The following is a 16,105-nucleotide window of genomic DNA, read 5'->3' as shown; positions in this document are numbered from 1 at the left end:
ACGCGTGATATCGACGCATCGAGATTAAAGTATGGAAACTATCTAAACTTGATTTTACAATAATTAGTATTGTAGTATTTTGCCGATACCTGTGATACACGTTATACAATAAGGCAAACACAGAGACACGTCACATAATTATCGTAAGTGGTCCCAGTAGAATTTATAACGTGGTGATCTGTATATGACATTTCATCGTAAACTTCCCTAGTATGTGTGGCTTAAGTTTGTAATTAATATTTCTAAATATTTAAATTCAATATCAAGTGACATGCGTCCTCTGGTCCTCTCCACTCTTGCATTGCCTTCAACATTACAGAATTTTCACCGATACTATCCATTGTCGCTTACACGGGAATACACTCGTGAAAATAAATGTTTTCAATGTATCATTCAAATCAGGACAGAAAACGTAAAAATTGAGTTACATACAATATAGTAAATATATGATGATTATATACGATATAGGTCAGAAAATAACGATGATTATATACAATATAGGTCAGAAAATAACGATAATTATATACAATATAGGTAAGAAAATAACGATAATTATATACAATATAGGTCAGAAAATAACGATGATTATATACAATATAGGTCAGAAAATAACGATAATTATATACAATATAGGTAAGAAAATAACGATAATTATATACAATATAGGTCAGAAAATAACGATGATTATATACAATATAGGTCAGAAAATAACGATAATTATATACAATATAGGTAAGAAAATAACGATAATTATATACAATATAGGTCAGAAAATAACGATAATTATGTACAATATATACGATAATTATATACAATATAGGTCAGAAAATAACGTTAATTATATACAATATAGGTCAGAAAATAACGATAATTATATACAATATAGGTCAGAAAATAACGATAATTATGTACAATATAGGTCAGAAAATAACGATAATTATATACAATATAGGTCAGAAAATAACGATAATTATATACAATATAGATCAGAAAATAACGTTAATTATATACAATATAGGTCAGAAAATAACGATAATTATATACAATATAGGTCAGAAAATAATGATGATTATATACAATATAGGTCAGAAAATAACGTTAATTATATACAATATAGATTAACAATAATCATATACAATATAGGTCAGAAAATAACGATATTATATACAATATAGGTCAGAAAATAATATGCGGAATAGTCAGTGATGTTTCAAACTACGATATATTTACCGACAATACAATACAATACAATACAATACATCATGAATGCTATTCCTGCAACAAAGAATTGTATTTAACATTGAGGCTTAAGACCAAGAGTAAAGAACTATTCAACTCTCACAAATGGCAACAAATATCACTAGTAATTGATATTTAATATACAAACATAGGACTATTATATATTATGTCAAAACAAGTGCTATTTACATAGGCTAATACAGCAAGCGGTCAAATTTGACAGAATATGTAAGGAAGTAAAAAAGTTGTGAAACTGACAAATTGAACAAGTACTAACTGGGCCCACCCAGCTGTAGATCAGCCAAGAATAAAAGCTGACATAAAAACCACAATATTTTCTGGTTTGATAATGACGATGCCAATATTAAAAGAATTTAATACTGATTTTCCATAATACATGTACATATTAATTAAGTTAAGATGTTAGCGCTCCCTGGCCACATATATGTCATTAGTATCACGCCATATATCCAATCAAATTCCTCGTTACAAATCTCGCGAAAAGCAATATGGCAGCCAAGTAGCTAGCAATGTCATGATTACGATATCAGTATACTAGACAGATGGACGACAGAGCAGACGTGTTAGGTTTTTCTCCTCAACAGGAGAAAATTTACAACAACTTTCTTCCCTATGCCGACAAGATCGATGAAGAATCCATCGATGCCTTTGTGGAAATAAAAAGCAATTTGACGAAAGCTGTAGCTTTACGAGATGTCAAAACAGGAGCTAATCATTGGGTCGGGATGCTCTCGAGGTATTTCTCTAATCATGAAGGGTTGTAAACCATTTTGAAATATGTTATGATTTGGATAAGTGACGATTTTCTTGACATCGCTTAGTTATTTTTGTTTCTTCGATTTTTTATTATACAACATATCGTATTTTACATAATTTCACCGTATATCTGAATGAGTAGGCTTGTTAAAATATTTCTTTCAAACTTTTAGCCTGTTTGAATGAGAAAAGTAATATCAATTGATCTTGTAGAGGTTTGTTATGTATAGTGTAAGTACGTATATCTCACTTTACTAGTTCAGGAAATTGCTTTGCCACAACTGTATGTTGTTTTTATAAAAAATTATCAATAATCCAACTTGTATGAGTGTAGCAGCCATATTGGTGAATGAAAAAGCATAATTGATGTTGATACTGATAAAGATAAAGTTCTCTAGCTATTTTTAGATAGATGACATCAGAAATATAATCTCTGTAGTTACAGCATACACACAGTTGTCCATGGAAATTTCTGTCAACCAGTATGCAAAATGATAACATATGTTTTGAATTTTTTAATCAGAGTATGATGATATTCCACATCAGATTTCACTTGAGAAAACATTAAATGATTGCCCCAGAATTGATTTATTAAATTTTGGCAATTGCTGTTGATTCAAAGGCAACAGATATATAATTTGAAAAGAAATTAAGCTCTCCTGAGATTTGTATTTAAAAAAAATTACTTGAAATATTATATTGTCAAAAAATACCTAATGAGATATATCCAGTTAACATTGTGTTTTTTCTGATAATCACAGATAAATCTTATATCCCACATTGAAACTGACTTATTTAAAGGTGAAAATTTAAAATTTGAATTCAATGTAAAATTGCCAATAGAAGGGAAGATACTCAGCTTACAAAACACTGCATTGCATCTGTATTTGAAAATAAGTAAGGATAAAGAGACTTAATGAAATCAAAAGGACTACTGAGTACTTGGAAAAGTACTGGTAAGATACAGTCGAAGATTTATAATCTCTGTGCTGCAGCTACAAAAATGTAATAACAATGAATTAAAAAGTACCCATTTTCATTGCGTTGTCAGTATATTTTTTTCATGATAAACTTTTCTTTCTTTTATCAGGTATATCCGACTCTATGGACTAAAGTTTGCTAAAGAAGACCACATAGCATTAATCAAACTCATGTATGAGTTGATTCTCATACCAGACCTGGAGCTTTCACTTATTCAAATGTTTGCCAATCAGTTGATAAGTTTATTGAAGTAAGTACATGTCATGTATTAGAATTTATTTAGAAATTATTAGTAGAGTTTCTGTAGATCTTTGTGTTCTCAAAGTTTCATTCATATAGGTGTATATACATGTACTAGTACTGTGTATGAAGTGACTAAGTTTTCAATTATCTTTTAAATGTTTCTGTCACTGCTAATGCATTTAAACATATCAGGGTTGACATCAAACACAATTTCATATAAAACATGTTTTGAAAATCAACATCTGTTGTTATTAGTCTGGATGTGATGCTGGCACTTTAAATCTTCCATTTTGAACTCAAAGATTGATTTTTTAATTTTACAGATTAAAATCTTTATCAAACCTACATTTAAAAGAGACACATAAAAGAGAAAAAAACATTGGAAGGTGTTATATGTGTATATATATAGATAACTTTTTTTTTATTTCAGGAAGAGAAAACTACTATCACGAGAAGACTTGTGTTTGCCCTGGCGCCCCCTCTACCAACTTGTAGAAGCTGTAGCTTATTCTCCCTATGAACCTCACGGCCTGCAGTTATTTCCTCCGTAAGTAAGAGTATACATCAGAAAGAGCCCACATCAACTTAACATTGTAAGGATGTCGTGTATTGATGTTTTTTAGCAATAATTCAGGTATATGAAATACTGATTAATGCATTGATTCAATTAGATTCAAATTCTATAGTATATTTCAAACTTATTTTACGGTGCCATTGATGTATACCACGAGGATATCTGTTGAAATATTTAGAAGCAGTTTAAACATTAGTTCGTCATTTTTAATATGCATTTATTGAATTGATAACATAATTGAAATAACTAATTTTTTTCTGTCTGCAGTAATGTTGAAAACGTCCTGAAGAACCTGATCAAACACTGTCGGCAGTAAGTTCTCATTGGAATATGAAACAGTCTGATATGTTGACCGTCTTGATCCTATCAAGTTCAAAGATTAAAATAATTATAAGATAATTAAAACTACCATGTGTTTTATTCCTGATTATTTAACAATTTTGTAGTCACAATGCTTCCCAGAATTTTATTGAAGTTGAACACATTGTACCATGTACATGGATCATGCCTTTAGAAAAGAATATTTGTTTTTCAGTTACTTTCCATTGGAGGCTACAAAGGAAATGCTAGAGGAATGGCGACCTTTAATGTGTCCATTTGATGTAACAAACATAAAAGCCATCCACTACTTTGAGTATTTTCTTCCCACCAACCTCCCACCTCATCAACAGGAACATGGATGGAAGTAAGTGCCCAATACTATGGTATGTTATTGAAAGGGAGCATGTATGGAGAGAAAACATTGTACCAACTATATCTGTTCAGATTAAACAGGTTTTACATTTTACAGATACAAAGAAAAGATTAGAGTGGATTTACTGGGGACATATTAGACAGGTTTTAAGGGTCAGATTTGGCAAGTTTAAAATGTCAGATTAGACAGTATTTACTGGGTACAGGTAAGTCAGGTTTTAGATGTTTGACAGGAGATACATTTGCAGATTATACAGCGTTTGAGATCAAAATTATACACGGTTTACATGTTCACATTAGACAGGTTTTTACAGGTCAAATTATTCAGCATTTATTGAATACATATTAAGTAAGTTTTTCAAACTACAGAATAGAAGTTTTACAGTGAAGCAATTTCAATGAATAAGGATGAGACAGATTGTAAACAAAAATTATCCAGATCTTGTTTGGTGTTCTCAGGATTTCTATCTTAGAGGCAGGTGACTTCAATTTTGCGTTATTTCAATGTTATCCGTTATATAAGGATTTATCAATGTTCTGATTTCATGTTTCAGACTTTGGTTCACAGAGTTTATGGATATATGGAATTCATTCCAGAATAATCCAAAGTGGGAATCGGTAAGTTAATACAGATTCTCTCGGGATAATATCATGAATCTTGTCTTTTTCAATAAAATATGGATAATTAAAAAAATGGAATTGTTAAATATCTGTGTATGAATCAAGAATAATGTTAATTTGATGTGTGTTTTATTCTCAGGGACTTGTAAATCTGTTTTCTCGTCTTGCTAACGACAACATTGGCTACATCGACTGGAGCCCTTTTACTTGTCAGGTAAGTTTATAACAATGTGTGAGAATTGGTTTGATTTCATCAACAGCAATTCTGATCAAACATTGTTCGTATGATGACATGAATTATAAACAATGATTTTCACTTTATAATGAAAAGTGGCATTCATTTACAGTACAATTTTATTGCCATGATTTAATCAAGTTACGCTTGCTTATGTACTATGTTAGATGTCATATATATCAAACAAAAGCCATCTACTGTGATAAAAAGATTTCTGTTTTCTCTTTCTCTCAACTTTCATTTTGTATTCAATTTCAGATTTTCAATCGGTTCCTTCGTAGTTTTAATTTACCTGTAGGGACTCGCCTACAGAAGGTGGGCAGGTCTAATAACACCTATGATGTGTTTTCCTCTGTTCAGTGGATCATCGCCATGCTGGTAAGACAATGACTTATCTCTTTTCTCTTAATTTTACAATCATTAGCTTCAAATTTTAGTCAAACAATTACTTTTTTTTTGTCGAATTTGAGAAAAATTCTGTTGTGTTTTTCTTTAGGATTTTCATCCTTTAGAGCTTAACTTATGTCAACATCTGTGACAGGTATTTAAATAAGAAAGTTCTAAGTATTCTCAAATTACATACTGAACATAAGCAAACTACATAACCATTGAACACATTTCATTGCATATCCAACTTGGATTTTATTTTCAAATGGTGACAAAAGGTAAATGCCATTCATGTACAAGTACATTAAGATTTTGTTTGTTTTTATTTTACATGAGAGAAAAAGACTTTTACAAATGTTTCTTTTCCATTTAATTTTTGCAGGGAGGTAACTCTGGTGTACAAGATTATTTAGACAAGATCTTCAAAACCCTACAGACATTTTACCATCCCTCCAATCTTGGAAAATGGAATGTAAGTCAAATCTATTTATCTTTTAAACCAGGGTTGAGTATGGGTTATTGTTTGACCTAGGGTTGAGTATGGGTTAATGTTTTGACCTAGGGTTGAGCATGGGTTATTGTTTGACCTGGGGTTAAGTATGGGTTATTGTTTTGACATAGGGTTGGGTATGTATTATTGCTCTGACCTAGGGTTGAGCATGGGTTATTGTTTGACCTAGGTTTGAGTATGGGTTATTGTTTTGACCTAGGGTTGAGTATGTGTTATTGTTTTAACCTAGGATCGAGTAAGGGTTATTGTTTTGACCTAGGGTTGAGTATGTGTTATTGTTGTGACTTAGGGTTGAGTGTGTGTTATTGTTTTGACCTAGGGTTGTTTCTGAGTTATTGTTGTGACCTAGGGTTGACTATTGGTTATTGAAATGTAGTAGACCTAGCAGACATAAATCTGGTTAAATAAATTTTAAAAAATATACTTTACTTGAGACACATTTAGGTGATGTTTCAAGGTGTATGGTTTGACAATGCCTACTTAGGATTATTTATCTTTCTCAATTAATGTTGAAAAGAGCTGTGCTCTTCTTTAGAGATTGTGTCCATGGGCTAGATACTTTAATCCAGTTCCTTTGGATAGCATGTAACAGGTCTCCTGTACGTTGTTCAGACAGCCACCAGCTACTACAAGGAGACTCCGCCTGTTCACAAGGAAACGTGGCAAACAAACAAGTGAAATTCTCCATTAAGGCTGATTTACTTTCAAGAAAACCAAATTGAATAATAATAATAATAGTCAAAGTCAGAAATTTTCAATATGAATTACATTTCTAAATATTTATGTTCGGAAATAAAAGTATGATATAGGTGCAGAGCGATTGATATATTTGATATGTGACTTGTCAAGTATTTGAATATTTCACTTTTTCAGGTAAAACTTAGTGGTTTACTGATGACATTCCCCCGTCTCTTTGTGAAGAGGATACACAGGTGAGGAAGGAGGGGAGGTGGGAACAGGGGATGGGGATAGAAAGTGTGGGTAGAGGGTAAGGATATGGCTAGAAGGTAATTTTACAAGTGAAATTGAATCTGATACAGTTTGGGGTTATAAGACAGCTCAGGTGCATCAAATTATTTATCAATAATTTACATACCTTTCATGTTGATTCATATTTCAACTCGTGTAAAATTAGAATGAATAAACCTTTATAGGTTTAAGTAAATCAATTTAGTTTCTTGAAGAGTATATCATACCAGTCAGTAAAAGTTTTGTCATTTAAACATTGATTATTTCTGAACTGCTGGGGTGTAGGGGTTCTCTAATGATGTTACTATAGAATGGGTCCTCCTCCGATGTGACACAGCAGATAGAAGTTGAAGTCTACAGTATTTGAATAATGTGAATTATCTTTTTAAGGATTGTTCGTCCTAAACAGTGTAATAAATTCCTCTATACTGTATGCGAATGTTGTGATACCAGTATTTGTTCTTTAGTTTATGACTGTTGTAACATTTTATATATAATAAGGGACGATGGCGGACGGGAGATTGACTACCCCCGGACCATCCTCCTCTTGTTCTTGTTGCGATTGATTATCCTACGGTTTTATATTTTATATACTTACTATTTTACTGTATTTTGTGTTACAGAGAGCGATATCAAAAGCCTTCTTGGGAAAACCAGGTTCCAGACTCCCACAAGTTGTCTGAAGATGACATCACCAGATTTGTGGAGAGTATGAAACCAGTTGTGTTTGTCTCTATGTTTAGTAAATATGGCAGTCATGACTCCGCCATTGCTCTCCGACATCTGTCCAACATGAGGCCAGAGATCATCATTCCAACCTTGTTAGAAAAGTAAGTATGGAAACAAGGATTGCCTCCTTGTCTAAAAATATTTTAATAAGCTTGCATCTCCTGTTATTTCTTACCATGATTTGTAGCACTTTACCAAAAACGTGTTGGCTAGGCTGCACTGAGCTGAAGTGTTGAAGGAAATCTTTTTCATTGCTTATCAATAAAACTGCTCTTGTCTTGTTCTTTATATATTTTTGCTTAAGTTTAATGAACAAGGAAGGCAAATTTAAAATAAGGGCAGAAATTTATTTCACCTATATCTACATAATTCTGAGAGGGTGAAATAAACAAGGCAAAGTTGTATATAAAGGTATAAGGGTGAAAATAACCTCGGCCAAATGTTTTGGTACCCACTTCTTGATTGGTGAGAAAACCTGCTGGTTGACTTTGAACTGATTGTTGCAAAACATTATTTTTGAGGGAAGAAAATATTAGTAATAAATTGAAAGTTTTGTATTGCTGAATTAAGAGAAAACTCTCTTTGAAGAGTCAGAATTGGTTTTTGAACTAGAACATGTTTATGAAGAGTATTTCAAATTTTACAAAATATAAAAGACCTATAATTCTGAAACTGTTATGAAATGTCTACTCATTACTGTATTGCACTACAGGATGTACCCCGCGATGGAGAATCTGATTGAACCCCACCGTCTGATCGCCTGTATGACTTGTATTGTGGCCGTGGCACGACCCATGCTACATAACAGGAAGTGGTACCCAGAGGGTCGCTCTCACTTACTGCCACTTCTCAATCTCTCCCTTCCGGGAATCGACCCTAATGACTTCAAGAAATGTCTTGTAAGTCACCATTGAAAGAGCCTCATGTGTCATTTGAAAATAGAGTTTACTTTCTAAACAAGTTTGTTCTTTTTAATGAAAATATGATAACTTTAACTCTTCAACCCTCACTCCTAAATATTGTCAATTTTTTTCCAAATTCAATTGCACTATCACTGAAAGAAAATGGCACAGTGCAATTTTCTCTGGTACAGAAAGCAAAGAGATTAGGAAATAAGTTTGAAGTTGAGTGTTGCAGTTTTTCTACCAGAATTTAAATTGATCAACAAGATCTTTTTTATGTTGACCCTACATCGGATGATGACTGACTAAATGAGAAAAATATTTTCTTTTTAATCCAGATCACTTTCCAGATGATTTCCACTTTTGTTACTCTAGTCCCGATAGTAGACTGTTCTGAGGCTGTGTTTGTTAAGGATGATTTGACAGAGGTAGGTGGATACCAGTATTTAAAATCTACAAAAACCACGAGTTACACATGTACACTTGTTCTTCCACCATTAAGTGCATGTTTGCTGGTGGGAGACATGTAAAAAAATTTTCACACCTGTTATTACCAAAATATTATGGAAAAAATCTAAGCTAGGAAAAAAAAGCAAAAAAAAAAAAAAAAAAAGAAAACCTGAAATTCTTTAAACGTTTAAATGTCAAAGATCAACTATCAAATCTGTTAGTGTTTGAAGTAATCCTGATTATATTTGAAAATGATCTTATCTAAACATTCTCCAAAACACTGCCATGATCTTCAATTTTGTATTTTATTTTCAGGAAGAAAAGGAACTCTGCTCAGCAACTGCTCAATTTGAAGACTTTGTTCTCCAGTTTTTTGACAGGTAAATTGTGAAGAATGTTTAGAAAAGTAGTAAATACAGACCTGTTTGGTTTTGTGTGTTTTGTTTCCTCTATGTATTTTCTGAAAATTATATTTTGGGCAAATATTCTTGCACTTACATCTGCCAACGTTTGCATACGAGTCCCTCCATATCTGGTGTAGGCACACATACTGTAATCATACTTATGACAATTTAGTGTAGTATCATTTCATGTAATGCCTCCTTAAATATATGCGAATATAGCAAAATTAAATCTCCTATGAAAATTTTTATCCAACCAATGAAATGAAAGTGACAAAATCCACCTGTATTGATAAAAGGCATTGTTTAGAAAGTAATGTGTATTTAATGTTATGGGAAGACCTATATATTGATGTATAATTATACTGATGTGATTCTGTTTGTAGGGTGTTCACACTTATTGAAAACAGTGCCCAGGAACACGTTCACAGTGATGTCACACGCCTCAACCTAGAGCAAAGTATGCTGGAGGTGGGCTTGGCATCTACAGCTGTGTCAGTTCTTCAGCAGTGTTCTACGCCAATTTTCAAGGTTTGCTCATAAGTCTTAGTTTTCTCTATTCTAATGAAATCTTGTTATTATAGTTACCTTGATGATTGAATTAAAATTTGAAATTTACAGAGCTGGTGAATTTTTCAATTACCAGATTATCAGTCTGTTTATACAGAATTATGGGATATTATTGTATGAAAAATCTTGTGAGAAATATGCTACGGAATTAAAATGTGGTTTTCTTTTATCAGTTTGACATGTTTGGCTTGTTCTTTATGAAATATGATGTACCTGCTGAATTTTACATTCAGACAAGCCTTCTTATTAATGAACTGGCAATAAATTTTACAGTCAGCCTTAGACAGAATCCACCGATTTGTGACTGGCAGTGTGTTTGAGAGCCGAGTTGGAGGCAGGTTTGCTGGCAACCTATGTCGAGCTGTAGCCAAGGTATTGACAAACTTTGGTATCTTATGTATTTGATGATGAGGGACATTAATGGTGAAAAGAATAATTTCATCTCTACAAAGAAATTAAATGATTGGGGTCCATTAGGGGAAATATAAGTTCTTTAAAACCCTTCCGTACAAGGATATTTTCCAGATGTGGTGTGTTGCAACTTTATTGAATGGTGAATCTGTTTTCTGTTTGACCAGAAGGCTGGACCCCAATAGGGAAGAAGTTATTTGTCATGTTTGAAATTCTTTGTTAAATTACTGAATAGCTGAACAAGCCATGTTAGTGATGCAGGCCCCTTGGACCTCTTGTTTTTATTTTCCTGAGACGTAAGACCATTGTCTTGAAAACTGTGATAAGAATTCATAGAAGTTTCTATCCATCTATAATTACTCTGTGATCAGAATGTTGGAAATGTTTGATCAGAGTTTTGCTTGAAAAAATTCTTTTTGAGTCATAGAATCAATACTCTTAATTCTACATCTGGTTAAAAGACACCTCTCCACTGCAAAGTCTTTGTGGTCTTTCTGGTATATGTTGACATTGTTGACCATTTTTTACCTCCAGGTGAACCCTGAATTGACCCTGAAGAAATTTCTGTCACATCTGTGCTCTGATGTTAAGAATTTGCTAGAAAATCGTAAGTAAAAAATGTTACTGATGTTTGCAGAAGAAATTAGGATTTTTCCAGATAAGATTGTGTAGAGGATAGAATATTGGTCACAACCTAGGTAACATATGGTAAATAACATAGAGGCAAACTTCTGGAAGATAAAATGTGTTGGAAATATTTTACCGTTACAACTGTAATATATTATAAAACAGAAATCATTACTTTGAATGGCCCAAATGGCCTTTGCTGGTGTGAGGATGTTGTGAGGATTAAATACCTTGAATTTAACAAAGAACCAGATCACTGGAATATCAAAAAGTTTACTTTCAAAATATGACAGCTGATAAATATATCATTTGTCATTGTGGCCTGGTTACTTTTTCTTACAAATGAGACATAATCAATCTGTGTTTTCTCCATCAAATGATCTTTACCTGACCTTTCACCATGATCTTGACAAGTGCTGCACTTATTTTCAGTTCAAATATTGCATAAATGTACTAACCATAATGAGTAATTGCTATAAGATATGATAATATAGTGCAGTTGTATATTGCTGAAAATTTATTTTTCAGATGAAGATCTCAAAAATGAGGAACAACTGGATGATAGCTTTTTATGGAATTTAATCATGCTACCTCAGGTATTTTTTGTCATATGAACTTTGCGTGTAACAAAAACTATAAACTGTTAAACAAAATCAATTTATATTAAGAATTTACTGTTATGTTTGAATTTGTGTTTCAATCAACATAAATTTTAGTTTTTCAAAATATTATATTGTTGTTGCAAAAAGCCCAGGGGTCAGCACTTTAATTTTGTTTAGAATTAGACACAGGTGGACACCCTTATTGTGGGATAATAGGAATTGCCGGATATATTTGAAGTATTTTGTACATTTATGATTCTGCAGCTTGTGCGTTGTGATGGAGCAGCACTCTTGCCATACAAAGTGGAGCTACTGGAAATAATTCAGATGACCCTTCACCTGAAATGTATCCAGGGCTATGAGCTGGCTGGCCAGTTATTACGTTATCTACTCAGGGCTCTTACACTTATCTATCCTCTAGACTACAAAAGTTGTGCAGGATCTCTTGATAAACCATTCTCAGAGTGGCTAGCTATCAATGTGAGTATCACAAGTATTGCTAATGTACATGTCCACAAAATCCACAATAGATAGAGTTTTCAAAGTCTTTGAATTTTGAAAAATGTCTTGAAAATTTGCAGGAACATATTTCAAAACATGTATAATACATTTAAAATTTTGCAAAATTATCTTGAAACTTTATGGAAATATCATTTATATAATACATAGTCCTTATTCCTGCAAGATAAATGTTTTACAAAATTTGATGTGGGGGAGAGGGGACTGTTTCTTTCTATTCATTACATATTGCCTTATAATCTAGATGTAACATTCAGTAAAACAGATCTTACATGTGAATATTTTTGAAATTTTTTAAAAAAAGGTCTTGAGTTTTCTGGCACATATCAAAGTGCTTGACCTCCTTGACTTTGATCAATTGAAGTAACATGCTGTACAACACAAAACACTGTCTAATCTTGCTCACATTGAAGTTTTCCATGTTGGTGAATCCTTTCTCCAAGCTTGACCAATTTTGTGTGTCATCTGTGTTTAGGAGTGGGCTATGCCAGGTGACATCCACAACTTACAGATGAAATGGCACGTACCAAATGACGAGGAAATGCAATTTGCATCTGAGATTCTTCATGCTATTCTGGAACCAGAGCTTGAGGCCATCAAGACTGTGTCAGCAGATAATCAAATGAACAGGTTAGTGCTCTATACACACCTGATTTAGTGTTTGTTCAACACTCAGGTCTAGAATGTCCCAATAGAAAGTGACCTATTGGAAATATTTACGATAAGTCAAATTTGAACTTTGTTTGTTTTGTAACAAAAGCGAAACAAGTCATTTCAACTTATACTTTTAGATGGATAATGTAATGTGTTGCCCTAGTTTAGATTGCTACCTTTCAGTTTTCTTTCACCAGCAAAAATCTTTAAGTAAAAAAATCTGAAAATTTCCCATTTCCTAGTAAAATGCCTGCAAGTTACATTTATGTTTGTAGAGAGGAATTGCTGCGTAGACTGAATGCAATCCTGGAATGTTTACTCGGAGCTGGTTGTGTTCTACCCATGTGGGAGGATGCTGTCGTAAATATGTAAGTGTTTACTCGGAGCTGGTTGTGTAGTACCCATGTGGGAGGCTACTGTTGTAGATATGTAAGTGTTTACTCGGAGCTGGTTGTGTTCTACCCATGTGGGAGGATGCTGTTGTAGAGATTTAAGTGTTTACTCCAGGCTGGTCGTGTTCTACCCATGTGGGGAGATATGTAGATATGTAATTGTTTATATTGAAATAATTTTGATTTACAAATGAAATAGATATTGTTTTTGATAAAGTTATCAGGTATGGATTTTGATTACTGTATTTTGTAGAGTGGACAGCTGTGTATCCCTACGCCGACAGCATTGTCAGTCAACAGGCCAACACTCCTGTAAGTATGTTAAAGTGATTACTTGTAAATAATGGTGACATGGGCTATAGGTATAATGATTCCTGTGACATGTATGTTTTCCATAATATCACACTTGTCTGATGTAGATAATATCTGATTTACTTATCATCAATTTCTAAAGCAAATTGATTGAAAACATGACATGTTCTCTCTTTAAGTTAATTTTGAATGGATGTGATACTTGTAGAACCAATGCAGTTTGTATTTTAAGCAAAACTCATGTTCAGTATTTATAAGGTAGATTTTGAACAACATAATATTATGAATTGAAGTATTTTTAATACTTTGCCCTAAACATATTAATTAAAATCTGTTTAGAACGATATACCTTGTAACAGTCTACAATGTTGTTCCGTGAGAATGACCTTGTTACCTGTAGGGTTAATTGGCTGCAATTTATTTTTTGAAGATTAGGTATCATTGGTATTGATTTTAAGTCTTTGATGAAGATGTTTTAAGGATACTAGTATGTGCTTTGGTCATTAAAAGCTCTTATGTGACTTAATTGCCAGGTATAACATTGAATGGCAGAAATGTACGAGAAACTGTGGTAGATGCTGTCCGCCCTCTCCTGTGTAAGTAGACATTAGGTGGTGGGGTATCACAGAGACAGAAACTTAGCATGTCTCAAGTCACCTTGAATTTGATGTGGTCCACATGATGTGAAGGTCCAAAGCATTGTTTGTTGTGATATCAATAACAAAAGTCTTAATTATACAGAGATAGTGCTTAAAGCTTTCAAAGATTTCACCGGTAATTCCATTATTGATCCTCTGTAACCATTTTCTTTCTTTTTGTATAGCTCATATGCTGGCTACATGTGAAGATGATACCAAGAGCTTGTTCAAGTTGATACAGGTAGGCGTGGCTTTTTATGCTGCTGTAGATTGGAATTATTGAGTCATGGCTGATCAAACTCAAGTTTTGTAGAAATGATGGGTGAATTTATCAATATTGTACATCAGGAAGTGATTTTTCAGTCACAGTTCAGTGTCTAATAAAAATTTGGTGTATATCATGCATATTTATCTGGTTGTTTGGCGTTTAGCCAAGATATGTTTTTTAAATATACTGAATTTATCTTGTAATAACTGAACTTTGTATCATTGACTGTAAATAAGCCCACCCCTAATTTTGAATGACAGGAATCATGTGTTTGACTTCTAAGCTTATAAAAGCTTAGAGATGTGTCTAGTCAACTAATAACAAAGGAATTTTACCATGATATGGTGATCTCTCAGTTAATGTGATGATAGCTGATAACAAAGGAATTGTACCATGATATAGTGATCTCTCAGTTAATGTGATGATAGCTGATAACAAAGGAATTGTACCATGATATAGTGATCTCTCAGTTAATGTGATGATAGCTGATAACAAAGGAATTGTACCATGATATGGTGATCTCTCAGTTAATGTGATGATAGCTGATAACAAAGGAATTGTACCATGATAGGGATCTGAAAACATTTAATGTGATGATAGCGATGTCTCCTAGTAGAAATGTCTGCTCATGTCAGCTTGCTAATTTGAGCTTTAAGCTTTAAACAATATCCTCTATGGATTGATGAAGTTTGTGTAACACCTTCTGTGACTTTCCTGTGAAGGCGTTGAAAGCAGTGTTGAATTAAGGGTGATTACATGTTATTTATTGTCATACTGTTTAAGTGAATAATCAATATTTCTTTCTGAACAGATATATGAAACTGTAATGTTCTTCAATGGAACTCAGAAGAATGACTTTGATAAAAGATGGAAAAGTTTTCACTCAGTGAAGCAAGCACTTGAGGATCAGGTATGTACCTTGTCAAGCAGGAAACAAATTTGTATATCTGGGCGTATTAACATTAAATAGGGAAGGGCATTGTTAAATCAGCTGGTTTGTCCATGAACAAAAAGGACATTGTGGATTCAGCTAGTTTGTCCATGAACAAAAAGGACATTGTGGGTTCATCTAGTTTGTCCCTGGACGTAAGGGCATTTTGGAATTGGCTAGTTTGTCTCTGGACAAAGTGGATTGTGAAAACAACTAGTTCATCCCTGGATGAGAGGGATTATGAAATCATTTAGCTTGTCCCTGGACAAATGAGATTGTAGAAACAGCTAGTTAGTCTCTGGAAGAAATGCACTTTGGAATCATTTTGCTTGTTACTGGACAATCATTTTTTGCCTTCATTGTTCTGAAAGAGATTTGATAAAATTAGCATTTAAAGTATGCTTAAATCTTGATGCAAATGGCAGATGTTTTTCCAACCCAACCTTGGATTCTAGTGTCACTGTGTCAT

At 33.1% G+C, this 16,105-nt stretch overlaps 1 protein-coding gene across 1 annotated transcript in view; it reads left to right on the top strand.

Moving 5' to 3' along the window:
• The first annotated feature begins 1,783 nt into the window (after positions 1-1,783).
• Positions 1,784-16,105, top strand: part of LOC132543510 (proteasome activator complex subunit 4-like) — a 37,753-nt gene continuing 23,431 nt past the window's right edge. Inside the window, exons 1-25 of the mRNA XM_060207020.1 lie at positions 1,784-1,996; positions 3,107-3,247; positions 3,671-3,787; positions 4,082-4,126; positions 4,350-4,499; positions 5,062-5,125; positions 5,268-5,342; positions 5,622-5,741; positions 6,133-6,222; positions 7,135-7,193; positions 7,854-8,060; positions 8,672-8,858; positions 9,200-9,289; positions 9,627-9,691; positions 10,099-10,243; positions 10,556-10,654; positions 11,228-11,300; positions 11,849-11,916; positions 12,187-12,402; positions 12,917-13,071; positions 13,371-13,463; positions 13,741-13,799; positions 14,333-14,395; positions 14,623-14,678; positions 15,517-15,615. Coding sequence (XP_060063003.1) covers positions 1,803-1,996; positions 3,107-3,247; positions 3,671-3,787; positions 4,082-4,126; positions 4,350-4,499; positions 5,062-5,125; positions 5,268-5,342; positions 5,622-5,741; positions 6,133-6,222; positions 7,135-7,193; positions 7,854-8,060; positions 8,672-8,858; positions 9,200-9,289; positions 9,627-9,691; positions 10,099-10,243; positions 10,556-10,654; positions 11,228-11,300; positions 11,849-11,916; positions 12,187-12,402; positions 12,917-13,071; positions 13,371-13,463; positions 13,741-13,799; positions 14,333-14,395; positions 14,623-14,678; positions 15,517-15,615 — 2,730 coding nt within the window. The 5' untranslated portion in view covers positions 1,784-1,802. The remainder of the gene's footprint in view (positions 1,997-3,106; positions 3,248-3,670; positions 3,788-4,081; positions 4,127-4,349; positions 4,500-5,061; positions 5,126-5,267; positions 5,343-5,621; positions 5,742-6,132; positions 6,223-7,134; positions 7,194-7,853; positions 8,061-8,671; positions 8,859-9,199; positions 9,290-9,626; positions 9,692-10,098; positions 10,244-10,555; positions 10,655-11,227; positions 11,301-11,848; positions 11,917-12,186; positions 12,403-12,916; positions 13,072-13,370; positions 13,464-13,740; positions 13,800-14,332; positions 14,396-14,622; positions 14,679-15,516; positions 15,616-16,105) is intronic.

Source organism: Ylistrum balloti, unplaced genomic scaffold (assembly GCF_031769215.1).
Source record: "Ylistrum balloti isolate Yb309-2 unplaced genomic scaffold, AGI_CSIRO_Ybal_v1 Utg369758, whole genome shotgun sequence".
NCBI lineage: Eukaryota > Metazoa > Mollusca > Bivalvia > Pectinida > Pectinidae > Ylistrum > Ylistrum balloti.
The sequence above is the reverse complement of the archived record's forward strand: the minus strand, read 5'-3'. Positions and strand labels throughout refer to the sequence as shown.